Source organism: Theropithecus gelada, unplaced genomic scaffold (assembly GCF_003255815.1).
Source record: "Theropithecus gelada isolate Dixy unplaced genomic scaffold, Tgel_1.0 HiC_scaffold_16236, whole genome shotgun sequence".
Taxonomy (NCBI): Eukaryota; Metazoa; Chordata; class Mammalia; order Primates; family Cercopithecidae; genus Theropithecus; species Theropithecus gelada.
The window spans coordinates 1-13,235 of NW_020258031.1; the positions used below are offsets into that span (position 1 = coordinate 1).

Below are 13,235 nucleotides of genomic sequence, written 5' to 3' on the forward strand. Positions count from 1 at the left end.
CCAGCGAGGTGGCGGGTGCCTGTAGTCCCAGCTACTCGGGAGGCTGAGGCAAGAGAATGGCGTAAACCCGGGAGGCGGAGCTTGCAGTGATTTGAGATCCGGCTACTGCACTCCAGCCTGGGCGACAGAGCAAGACTCCGTCTCAAAAAAAAAAAAAAAAAAAAAAGACCAGCCTGGCCAAGTTGGTGAAACCCCATCTCTACTAAAAATACAAAAAAATTAGCTGGGCGTTGGGGTGGGTTCTTGTAATCCTAGCTACTCGGGAGGCTGAGGCAGAGAATTGCTTGAACCCGGGAAGCAGAAGTTGCAGTGAGCCGAGATTGCACCACTGCACTCCAGCCTGGGCGACAGAGCAGGACTCCACCTCAGAACAACAAAAAACAAAAACAAAACAACAAAAAAGTAATTAAAGCCCAGGGTTGCTGTCATGGGGTCTGCCAACCCTGGAGATGTGGGGCAGACACGGACCCTACTGTCTGGAAATCACGCAGGAAATATGCAGCGATGTTCTCATCCTGCCTCTCTTCAAAAGAAATCACCCGTCATTCGGAGGTTTGTGTATGGAGAAGATCAGCTCAGCATTATTTTTACAAGCAAGAGTGGGAATCGTGTCTGGAGTTTGCCACTCCCTTTGCTGTGAACAACCCACTCTACCATGTGGAGTATAAACCATGGCAGGCCACGTCTCTGAGTGGTGGCTGCTGGAGAGCCCTCTGCTGGTGGCACACAGGGCACGAGAGCCACAGGGACAGCTGGGTGGACAGCCCAAGACTTTGGCCTTTATCATGAGTGGACAGAGGAGTGACCATTTGGGTCCCTGGAGAAGAGGCTATAGAGTGAGGGTGGGGAAGGGATATCAGAAGATGCCACCCAGGAGCAGCAGTGCCTGTCAGGTTTGGTCCAAGCAGTGCCCCCCGGTGACTGGCAGAGGCCAACGCAATTCCCCTTCAAGCCAGCCTCAAAGAATTCCCGCCGATAAATGAATCAGGCATTTGAGCTCGCAATCGAAAACCACAAAACACGGTGGGAAGCAGGATATCCTGAGCCCAAGCTGGTAAAAGCCCAAACAGGGGCTCCAACCATCAGAATAGGTAAGGGTCCAAAACATGAAAATGGGTCATTGAAAATACGAGCAGGAGACCGGGCGTGATGGCTCACTCATGTAATCCCAGCACTTTGGGAGGCCGAGACGGGCGGATCACGAGGTCAGGAGATGGAGACCATCCTGGCTAACACGGTGAAACCCCGTCTCTACTAAAAATACAAAAACTAGCCGGGCGAGGTGGCAGGCGCCTATAGTCCCAGCTACTCGGGAGGCTGAGGCAGGAGAATGGCGTGAACCCGGGAGGCGGAGCTTGCAGTGAGCTGAGATCTGGCCACTGCACTCCAGCCTGGGTGACAGAGCGAGACTCCGTCTCAAAAAAAAAAAAAAAAAAAAAAAATTTAGCNACTCGGGAGGCTGAGGCAGGAGAATGGCGTGAACCCGGGAGGCGGAGCTTGCAGTGAGCTGAGATCTGGCCACTGCACTCCAGCCTGGGTGACAGAGCGAGACTCCGTCTCAAAAAAAAAAAAAAAAAAAAAAATTTAGCCGGGCATAGTGGTGGGTGCCTGCAATCCCAGCTATTGGGGAGGCTGAGGCAGGGGAATAGCTTGAACCAGGGACCTGGAGGTTTCAGTGAGCCAGGATCATGCCACTGTACTGCAGCCTGGGCAACAGATCAAGACTCCGTCTGAAAAAAAAAGAAAAAGAAAAGAAAATATGAGCAGGGAGGCCTGGTGCGGTAGCTCATGCCTGTAATCCCAGCACTTTGGGAGGCCGGAGTGGGCAGATCACCTGAGGTCAGGAGTTCGAGACCAGCCTGGCCAACTTTGTGAAACTTTGTCTCTACTAAAAATAAAAAATTAGGCAGACGTGGTGGCAGGCACCTACAATCCCAGCTACTCAGGAGACTGAGACAGGAGAATCACTTGAACCTGGGAGGCAGAGCCTGCCTCCTTTGACTCCAGGGTCCACACATTCAGCAGCCAAAGCACCTCCTTTAACTCCAGGGTCCACACATCCAATGGGCACCAACTGGGGCAAAACTCCCGGTGCCGGCGTTAAGCTAGCTTGGCCCCGAGTCAGAGGTCTCGGGTGGGATGCCCTCTCCCACCCATCCCTCCTTCGGATAGAGCCCACAGGCCTGGTTTGGCTCTGTCACGGCCAGGCTGATGTAGGTAGCATGTGCAGAGGATGCGGAGTCAGCTCCTTTTTCCTGTTACGGAAGTTGAAAGCGATGATGCCCGTGTGTTTTCTTACCTGATGCCCGCTGTGTGCTGGGCACTATCCTAGGTGCTGGTTATCTGTCCCCACCCAAACAAGCGGGCTGTGGGCGGGGGAAGGGTCCCCGGGCCCTGGCGTCCCAAGCAGGCTCTTTCTGATGAGCAGGAGAGTCCCGTAGGGGGTGTGAGCCCCGTTTGCTCAGCTGCACCTGGTGCCCACACGTGCTGAGGGTCCCGTTTCCTCACGTGAATTCAGTTCATGCCGTTCACAGTACACTGTATTTCCTCTTCACTCGGTGTGAGGTGAGACTCTGTAATAGGAAGGAAATTCGTGAAAAATCGTAAAAGACGAAAAAGCATATGAAAGGGTTATGTCTGGAAAGAATCTAAACTGGAGACTCTGGGCACGCGGTGACAGTGTAGATGATTTGCTCCCAGGAACCCTTCGGGCACTTGGTCAAGGCAGAAAATGTCCAGGCAGGTCCCAGCAACATTCATAGTTATGCCTTTCGTAACATTTAAACGTTCGTGAAAACGTTGCCAAACAAACTGATAATTACCATCATTTTCGAATTGTTCAGAACCATGAAGAATAAAGAAGGATCATTTAAAATCTTGAAAAATACTGAGCAAAGAATACTAAGATAATTGCAGGCTGTGGTGTAGCAGTTCGAGATGTTTGTGGTCCGAGTTCGCCTTCTCTGAGGCTGTCGGGAGGAGGTTCTGTTTGAATGAAGAGCAGGCAGGGGGTGCCCTACACTCTGCTCAGCCCTAGACAGGACCCAGGCTGCCCTACGCAGAGCCCAGCAGGAGCTGCAGCGCCCCAGCCCCTGCAAACCAGGGGGCCTTGCCTGAAGCAGCGCCTCGTCACCCCTGCCCGATGGGACCTCCCCTGCGTTCTCTCATGCAGAACAGGGTTCCAGGCCTCTCCTTGGGGCTGTTGGTTCCCCCAACCTTGGGGTGGACCCAAGAGGAAGCTGCCGAGCTTGGGCAAGCCTGGCGCCCGGAAGGGACAAGGTGCCGGGGCCGCCTGTTGCCCGGCTCAGTGTCCTCTTTTGAGAAGGTACAGGTGTGGAAGGCTCTGCCTGCCCTCTCCGCTGGCCCCTCAATGTGGCCTGGGCCTGACGCTCTGTTCCTGTCTACAGAGAGCGTACTGCGGTCAGTGCAGCGAGAGGATATGGGGCCTCGCGAGGCAAGGCTACAGGTGCATCAACTGCAAACTGCTGGTCCATAAGCGCTGCCACGGCCTCGTCCCGCTGACCTGCAGGAAGCATATGGTGAGTTGCAGGGCTGGGTGGGCCCTAGGGAGCATGGGCGGGGCCGGGGCGTGGCTGCCAGCCCATTGTCCAAGCAGACCTTGGTGACCCTGGGTTCTTCAAGAGGGGCCGTGGTGCTGTCCTACCTCTGGGCTGCAGCGTGAGACTCAGGCGGCAGTCTCGGGTAGGACCCGTCTTCCTGAGCCCCCACGAGCCCCTGGCACGCTCTGCTCATTGCGGCATGAGGCTCAGGTGACAGTCTCAGGTAGGACCTGGCATGCTCTGCTCAGTGGGGCGGGCGTAAGTTTCATTCATACTCCAGTCCTGAACCAGCTCTTCGGGACTGTGGAGGTGAAAGCCAGGTCTGACCTCAGTAGCATTGGGCATGCTGAGGCTCCGGACATCTGGAGCCTTTCTCAGGACTCCCTGGGAAGCCATGCCCAGCCTGTGATGAGGGCGGCACCTTCCCTCTGCCGTCCCTGAGTGCTTGGACTTGAAGCATCCTCCCACACTTGGGAGGTGTTGTGGGTACCTCCCACAACAAGGCCTTTTGGGGCCTTGTTGACTTTTCCTTATTGAAGGCTGCCTCTGGCATTTCCGCATGGCCCCCTGCATCTCACTGAACCACGGGGGCGAGGCCTGGACTGAACATTCAGCTCCCTGGGCCCCACTGCAGTGTGTGGTGGGTGTGTCTGGGGAGGGTGGCTCGTCTGCATCTTGCCGTGGCATGGGAGGAAAGGTGCCTGTAGGGGTGACGTGCCCTCTCCTCTATTACAGGATAAAGACAGAGTCTGGATCAGGGTGTCACCCCAGGATCACCAGGCACAGGGATGGGGGGCCACGCAGGCTGGTGCATGCATTGGCATAGTCCTTCCAGAGGTCCTTCAGCTGCATCTGCCAAAAAGCCTGTAATGCCCTTTGACCCCATGGGTCCACTTTAGCGTAAGCAAATGAGACCGGCCCCAGAAATGTGGTCAGCTAGAGGCAGAGAGGGAGGCCAGAGGCTGCCACCCAACTGACCGCCAGTACGGGTGACTCCATTATGATGCACCTGCAGGCGGAACCCAGAGGCCCTTAGAATGGCCCCCTGATGTTTGGTTACTGCCAGGATGCAGCTTTGGGACAGGAGAGATGACCAAGCATTGTGCAAAAGATCCCATTGTAGACAGCACTTGGCCTACAGTACTGAGTGGCCACCTTTGTCTGCAGAATCATAGGTAGTGTTTATGTTCTTTATTTGGTAGAATAGCATAATTAGATTTTTATATACTATATTACAATATAAGGTTTGTAATGTGCAAATATGTGAATCATAGATAGTCTTGAAGTGGCCAGGTGCAGAGGCTCACGCCTGTAATCCCAACACTGTGGGAGGATCACTTGAGGCCAGGAGTTCAAGACCAGCCTGGGCAACATGGTGAGACCCCATCTCTACAAAAAATTCAAAAACTAGCCAGGTGTGGTGGTGCGCACCTGTCGTGCTAGCTGCTCTGGAAGCTGAGGCGGGAGGATTTTGCTTGAGCTCAGGAGGTTGAAGCTGCAGTGAGCCGTGATCATGCCACTGCCCTCCAGCCTGGATGATGACAGAGTGTGACCCTGTCTGTAAAAAAAAATATGTTTTTAATTTAAAAAAAGTCACAAAGTGTTTACAGAAGCTACCTTGTAACACCTGCTCCAGCACTTGGTCATGCTGCCATCTCTCTGTCTCTCCGACAGGATTCTGTCATGCCTTCCCAAGAGCCTCCAGTAGATGACAAGAGCGAGGACGCCGACCTTCCTTCCGAGGAGACAGATGGAAGTAGGCACTGCTTTCTTCGGCTGGGTGGAGCCTGGGCATCACCTCACCCTGCTCACCTCTGCCTTCTGGCCACGAGTCCTTTCTCAGTCCCATCTGCTCTGCAGGGGTCATTGTCTTCAAGCCTGGCCACCCTTCCCCAGGGCTGGGGATGAGGCTCTCCAGGGCCTCTTCTCAATCCCTGGCAGAGATGGGCAGAGTGAGCTGGCCCTCCCTGGAGGCTGCTGGGCAGGGATGCCTCCGTGAAGCGCGGTTGTGGCAGCCCAGGGGTGCAGAGCCTCTTCCTCTAAACCAGCTCCGGGAATTCTCGAAGGCACTTAGCGCAGCGGCCACCACGGCCAGGCAGCCCAGGGGTGCAGAGCCTCTTCCTCTAACCAGCTCCGGGAATTCTCAAAGGCACTTAGTGCAGCAGCCACCACGGCCGGGCACCTCCCACAATCTGGCTGTTGCACAGAGCTGAACCCCGTCTGGGGAAAGGCTGGCGAGGTGGCTGCTGCACACACAGCATGGCAGTGGTATGGTCCTTAGATTTTTGTGAGGTTTTGTTTATGGGGAAGGACTTGTTTTATTGCTAAGAAGCATTCAGAGAGAGAGCTCAAACACCAGCTGGACTTACAGCCCAGCTCTGAGCCTCCACCTGCACCTCTGCACGAGGATGCGAGAGCCTCACTTTCACTTGATGCAGCATGTGAGTTCTGTCTCACTGGGAGCCCAGGGAGGATGATGCGAGACCACAGAACATAAAGCACTTAGTTCACACAGTGCCTCACGCAAAAAAGATGCCTCACAAACAACTGCCTGCCCACCTGCCCCACCACCCACCCATCCTCTATACAGATATGCATCCATACATCATCCGTTCACCCACCTAGCCAACCAACCGGTCCTCAGCCAGCCAGCCATCCTCCACTCACCCATCCTCCATCCATCCATCCATCCATCCATCCATCCATCCATCCATCCATCCTCCATCCATCCATCCATCCATCCGTCTAGTCATCCAGCCAACCAGCCATCTCCCACCCGCCCATCCTCTATACAGATATACATCCATACATCATCCATTCACCCACCTAGCCAATCAACTGGTCCTCAGCCAGCCAGCCAGCAAGCCATCTTCCACCCACCCATCCTCCATCCATCCATCCGTCCATCCTCTGTCCTCCATCCATCCATCTAGTCAGCTAACCAACCAGCCATCCCCCACCCACCCATCCTCTATACAGATATACATCCATACATCATCCATTCACCCACCTGGCCAACAAACCGGTCCTCAGCCAGCCAGCCATCCTCCACCCACCCATCCATCCATCCATCCATCCTCCATCCTCCATCCAGTCATCCAGCCAACCAGCCATCCTCCACTACCTATCCTCCATCCATCCATCCATCCATCCATCATTCATCCATCCATCCTCCATCCATCATCCATCCATCTAGTCATCGAGCCAACCAGCCGTCCCCCACCCGCCCATCCTCTATACAGATATACATCCGTACATCATCCATTCACCCACCTAGTCAATCAACCGGCCCTCAGCCTGCCAGCCAGCCATCCTCCACCCACCCGTCCATCCATCCATCCATCCTCCATCCTCCATCCATCATCCATCCATCTAGTCATCAGCCAACCAGCCATCCTCCACTACCCATCCTCCATCCATCCATCCATCTAGTCATCCAGCCAACCAGCCAACCAGCCATCCTCCACCCATCCACCACCTATCCATCTATCCACACACCATCCATCCATCTAGTCAACCAGACAGCCATCTTTCACCCACCCATCCTCCAGCTATCTATCTTCCACCCATCTACCTATCCATCTTATATCCGTCCTTCTCATCATTCAGCTAGCCAGCCATCCTCCACTCACCCATCCTCCAGCTATCTTCCATTCGTCCATCTATTGTCCACTGACCTCTCCATATATCCATGTATCTATTGTCCACTGACCTCTCCATATATCCGTCTATTGTCCACTGACCTCTCCATCTATCCGTCTCTTGTCCACTGACCTCTCCATCTATCCATCTATCTGTTGTCCACTGACCTCTCCAGCTATCCATCCAACTATTGTCCACTGACCTCTCCATCTATCTATTGTCCACTGACCTCTCCATCTATCCATCCATCTATTGTCCACTGACGTCTCCATCTTTCTGTCTGTTGTCCACTGACCTCTCCATTCATCCATCTATTGTCCACTAACCTCTACATCTGTCCATCTATCTATTGTCCACTGACCTGTCCATCTATCCATCCATCTGTTGTCCACTGACCTACCTATCCATCCAACTATTGTCCACTAACCTCTCCATCTATCTATTGTCCACTGACCTCTGCATCCATCTATTGTCCACTGACTTCTCCATCTATCGATCCATCTGTTGTCCACTGACTTCTCCATATATCCATCTATCTGTTGTCCACTGACCTCTCCATCTATCCATTCATCTGTTGNCTGTTGTCCACCGATCTCTCCATCAGTCCATCTATTGTCCACTGACCACTCCATCTATCCATCTATTGTCCACTGACCTCTCCATCTATCCATTTTCCGCTGACCTCTCCATCTGTTGTCCACTGACCTCTCCATCTATCCATCTATTTTCCACTGACCTCTCCATCTATTCATCCATCTATTGTCCACTGATCTCTCCATCTATCCATTCATCTGTTGTCCACTGACCTCTCCATATATCCATCTATCTGTTGTCCACTGACCTGTCCATATATCCATCCACCTGTTGTCCACTGACCTCTCCATATATCCATCTATCTGTTGTCCACTGACCTGTCCATATATCCATCCATCTGTTGTCCACTGACCTCTCCATCTGTCCGTCTTCCATCCAGGCCTCCATTCATCCCCCATCTAGTCATCCTCCATCCCTTCACTAGACATCCCCTCCTGCCCCACCCACCCATTCACTAGACACCAAAATCTGATGACTAATTATTTGCAGATGGACCCCTGGGGGCATGTGTCACAAATGTACATCCCCAGGTCTCGTGGTCAGAGTCGGCAGGTCTGAGTGGGGCCCAGGAAACTGCATTTTCAAAAGACTCTAAACTAGAATCAGACATGGCTGCTGTGTAGAGTCGCCCTTCACCGTCGCCTGGTGGAGGAGCAGGGCCCACAGGGTCGCTGTGTTCCCAGCGCGTTCCTGACGACACCATAACGCCTCTTCCTCCCTCTCTCGCCAGTTGCTTACATTTCCTCATCCCGGAAACATGACAGCATTAAAGACGACTCTGAGGTGAGTCTGCGGAGCAGCTCGCTACCTTTCCAGTGTCCTCTTGAAAGTCTGTGAGCCTGCCTCTGGGGCAGTCACGGAAATCTGGATGTGAAATATACGGTCCGGGATGTTGCTAATCTTCACGGGTGTGGGTGTCTAGAAAGAAGCCCTTATTCTTGGGTCTTATTTCAGGCACATCCTTGGTGATTCCCTGGAGGCAGCTGTCCCCGCGGGTGGTCTGGGGACCACACCCTGGGGGGAAGCCGCGCCCCACATCCTCTCCACCCAGGCAGTACAGTGGCCCAGGGGCTGGCTTTTGAGCTGCAATTTTTATCAAGTTGTGTCTGCACCACGGCCTTCCTTTCGTTGCCTCGTTTGGCCGTCCTGACAAACCCCTCTAATGCCCTTTCATGTCCTTCCCCAACTCGAGCCAAGAGGCTCAACTGAGCCTCGCGTCTGTGGCCAGCTCTGCACCACAAACCCTGAGAAGGGAACAGAAGAGCTTGCTGTGTTCTCAGCCTCTGCTCGTAAAACCCAAGAAAGGGCTGCGCTGGCGAAGCCCACACCTTTCCAGAGCAGCGGCACATACCACCCTCACAACTCGTGCTCCTTCCTGGCCGTCCTGTGTCTGGAGGGAGGCCGGGTCACTTAGAAAGCAGAATCCAAAGCCGGGCACGGTGGCTCACACCTCCAATCCCAGCATTTTGGGAGGCTGGACTCAAGATCACTTGAGTCCAGAAGCTTGAAGACAGCCTGGGCAGCGTAGTGAAACCCTATTCCTGCAAAAATAAATACAAAATAATTAGCCGGGCATGGTGGCATGGGCCTGTGGTCCCAGCTGCTTGGGAGGCTGAGGTGGGAGGATCGCCTGAGCTTGGGAGGTGGAGGCTGCAGTGAGCCGAGATTGCGCCACTGCACTCCAGCCTGGGTGGCAGAGGAAGACCCTGTCTCAGAAAAAGCAGAATCCATTCTGCTGCACAGAACAGCAGCTCCTAGCGAACTGCCTCCTCCACCCCGACATCCTTGCCAGGTGTAGCTTGCAGGAGGCCGAGGCTTCTCTTTTTCCTTGGAGCGCCTTTCTCCTGTATATTTCTAATAATTATTTCTAATAACGTGTGCTTGCCGGTTTGGGAGCTCTTGGCAGGCATTAGCTACTTTTGCTTTACCTTCCTTCCCCGAGGGAGGGCCCTGATGGGGAAGGATGGGCCCAGGCCCTGGGCCGCATGTCCCAGTGGCCACCTCTTCAGCCCGACTGATAGGGCCGAAGGCCTGGGGGTCCCTCCCACTGGCAGCTGTGACCAGAGCCATGGTCTGTGGAAACGAGCAGCTTCCGACTTTCTAGCACCTTCCTCAGAAGCACAGCCTGAAGTTCTCACCTTTTGTGCCCCGGTTTAGATGGGAGTGTGGGGGTGGGATCTGTGGGACGCAGAGCTGAGACTGGAATCGTGAGGCTCTAGGCTCTGAGGAGCAGATCTCTGTTGGGACCGCATGAGTGATGCGTGGTCCTCTGAATCTCCCGGGACCCCTCTCCCCTCACTTTCTGGGGTCTTGTTCTCCCTTCCTAGGACCTTAAGCCAGTTATCGATGGAATGGATGGAATCAAAATCTCTCAGGGGCTCGGGCTGCAGGACTTCGACCTAATCAGAGTCATAGGGCGCGGGAGCTACGCCAAGGTTCTCCTGGTGCGGTTGAAGAAGAATGACCAAATTTACGCCATGAAAGTGGTGAAGAAAGAGCTGGTGCACGACGACGAGGTAGGTGCCACTTCTCACGGCGCTCGGGGTCCCGGGAACGCTCCGCCCTGGGGCCGCCACCTGGGGAAGAGGGCATTAGAAGGCCATCATGAATGCTCCAGGCTTTAGCAAAATTAATCCAGGCATGAGAGTCCTGGCCTTGTATTGATGGAGTTGGCGCAGAATCGATAGTGATGCGTCGCGTAACAACCGGGATGTGCTCTGGAAAGTACCTGGTCAGGTGATGGCACCGTTGTGTGAATGTCACAGTGCGTGCTCCACAAACCCAAATGGCGCAGCCAACTCCGCGGATAGGATGCACAGCGTGGCTCCTGCTCTCAGGCTGCCGGCCCGCACGGCTGTCCGTGCACTGCACACCGCAGGCAGTGAGCGGACCACTGCAGAGAGCACTCGTGTCTAAGCTTTGAAAAGGTGAAGATGGGTGTCGTCTCTGCGACCTTCGCATGTGTGGCCAACCACTGATACGTCGCCTTCCAGCAGACTGCGGTTGAGCTTGAGGACGTCGTCACCCTTGTTAGGAAATCCCTGGGGTTGAGCTGAACCGGGCGGGTGATGGGGTGGGACAGGAAGCTGCCCAGAGGCGCTGCCCCACTCCGTCCTGCACAAGGCCCCAGCTTTGAGGGACGTGCTGAGCTGCCGCGGCTCTGTGTAGCAGATCTTCCCACACCAGCTGTTTCTGGGGGAGAAGTTTATTGATTATAGGATCAATGGTTTATTTGTTGAAATCTTTTTTTTTTTTTGGAAATAGGGTCTTAAACAGGGTCTTACTCTGTCACCCAGGCTGGAGTGACTTGATCACAGCCCACGTAGCCTCAAACTCCCCAGCTCAGGTGATCCTCCCACTTCAGCCTCCAGAGTGTTGGGACTACAGGCATGAGCCACCACCCCCAGCTGTATAATTTTGTATTTTTTGTAGAGGCAGCGTCTCACTCTGTCACCCAGGCTGGAGTGCAGAGCATGATCACAGCTCACCTCCTGCAGCCTCCACCTCCTCCTGCAGCCTCCACCTCTTGCTGGGCTGAGGTGATCTTCCCACTTCAGCCTCCAGAGGAGCCAGGGCTACAGGCGTGCACCACCATGCCCGGCTATTTTTTGTGTTTTTTGTAGAGACGGGGTTCCACTATGTTGCCCAGGCTGGTTTCGAATTCCTGCAGTCATGCACTCTGCCCCACTCAGCCTGCTGGAGTGCTGGGATTACAGGCATGAGTCACTGCGTTTGGCCTATTTGTTGAAATCTTGATTCTGACTTCATACACCTTTTTGTTTTAATTATAGTAAAATACACATGGCATAGAATTTGACATTTTAAAGTGTACAGTTAGGGCCAGGCATGGTGGCTTACACCTATAATCCCAGCACTTTGGGAGGCCAAGACGGGTGGATTACCTGAGGTCAGGAGTTCAAGACCAGCCTGACCAATATATGGTGAAACCCCAACTATACTAAAAATACAAAAATTAGCCAGGTGTGGTGGCACACACCTCTAATCCCAGCTACTCAGAGGCTGAGACGGGAGAATCACTTGAACCTGGGAGGTGGAGATTGCAGTGAGCCGAGATCACACTACTGCACTCCAGCATGGGTGACCGAATGAGACTGTCTTAAAAAAGGAATAAAATATACAGATAAAGTGTACAGTTAGGCAGCTTTTAGCACATTGAGGTACAGAGTTGGGCAGCTATCACCTCTCTGATTCCAGAACATTTCCTCACCCCAAAAGGAGACCCCATACCCACCCCCTGCTTCCCCTCTACATTGGCCCCAGTGGCCTCCAATCTGCCTTCTGCCTCTGCGGACTTCCCTCTTCTGCACATTTGACAGAATGGAGTTGTGTGTGAGCTTTTAGTGTCTGGCTTCTCCGGGGTCCATCCGTGTGGCTGCTTGCTCAGGCCTTCCTCTCTCTGCCTGGCTGGGTAATGTTGTTCCGTTGTCCGGTGGAGGCCCCATGTTTGCGCGTGCACCTGCCAAGGGGCATTTGCAGTGTTCCCACCCTTGGCTCTTGTGAGTGGTGCCATGGTGAAGGTTTGTGTGCAAGAATCTGTTTGAGTCTATTTCCAGTTCTTTTGAGTGCAAACCTAGCAGTGGCGTTACTGGGTCACGTGGTAGTTCTCTGTTCAGGTGATGGGGACCTGCCAGGCTGTTTCTCTCGCAGCCGCCGTTTCACCTCCCCGCCAGCAGCGCACGGGCCCGTTTCTGCAGGTTCTCAGCCATGCACATTATTTGGATGACCTCCGTCCTAATGAGTGTGCAGCTGTGGCTTTGACTGACATTTCTCTAATGACTGACGATGTTCAGCATCTTTCGTGCACTTGTCGGCTTCTGGTATTTTTGGCCTTCTGCTTTCATACCTGAGTGCAGGTTGCGTCTCTCAGGAGCAGAAAAAAGGCCTGATGTGTAGGTGGCAGTAATGCCGTTATCACCAAGTGCTGCTAGCACAGAAGGCAACTGGGTGCTCATTGAGCCCCGATGGGCCACAGAGGGGCTCCCTCCCCACCAGCCAGGCTCGGGGCTGGGAGGCAGAACTGGTGCTGGGACTGAGCCTCTACTGCCTCCCAGCAGGGTGTGTCTGTGCAGTACACAGGCTGTCCAACCGGCCCCTCGTCCCTGGGTGCAGAACTCACAATTGAGTGGCAGCATCCATGCCCTGTGCCGAGGAACGGAGGCCCTGAGAGGTGTGGTGCCCTGCTGACGGCCCCACTGCTGGCCAGCGGCCGCAGAAGAGGATTCCAACCCTCTTTGCAGGACACCCCGGCCAGCTGGCAGTTAATGCCATGATGAGAGCAAGTTTGCAGGACCCTGAGAAAAGGCATTAGGAAGAGTCGCTGCTGCAGTTTTGGTCTGTCTGGAAATCATCCTCTGTGGGCCAGGATGCCGACGTGGGGACTCTGAGGTTGTCTTTTTTTTTTTTTTTTTTTTTTTTTTT

The 13,235-nt window shown here is 54.1% G+C and overlaps 1 protein-coding gene across 1 annotated transcript in view; it reads left to right on the plus strand.

Annotated features, from left to right (window-relative positions):
* Window positions 1–2,993: 2,993 nt before the first annotated feature.
* LOC112617420 (protein kinase C zeta type-like) overlaps window positions 2,994–13,235 on the plus strand; it is a gene marked incomplete at its 3' end in the record, with an annotated part of 11,142 nt that continues 900 nt past the window's right edge. Inside the window, exons 1-5 of the mRNA XM_025374187.1 lie at window positions 2,994–3,539; window positions 5,235–5,316; window positions 8,527–8,579; window positions 10,124–10,312; window positions 13,021–13,096. Coding sequence (XP_025229972.1) covers window positions 2,994–3,539; window positions 5,235–5,316; window positions 8,527–8,579; window positions 10,124–10,312; window positions 13,021–13,096 — 946 coding nt within the window. The remainder of the gene's footprint in view (window positions 3,540–5,234; window positions 5,317–8,526; window positions 8,580–10,123; window positions 10,313–13,020; window positions 13,097–13,235) is intronic.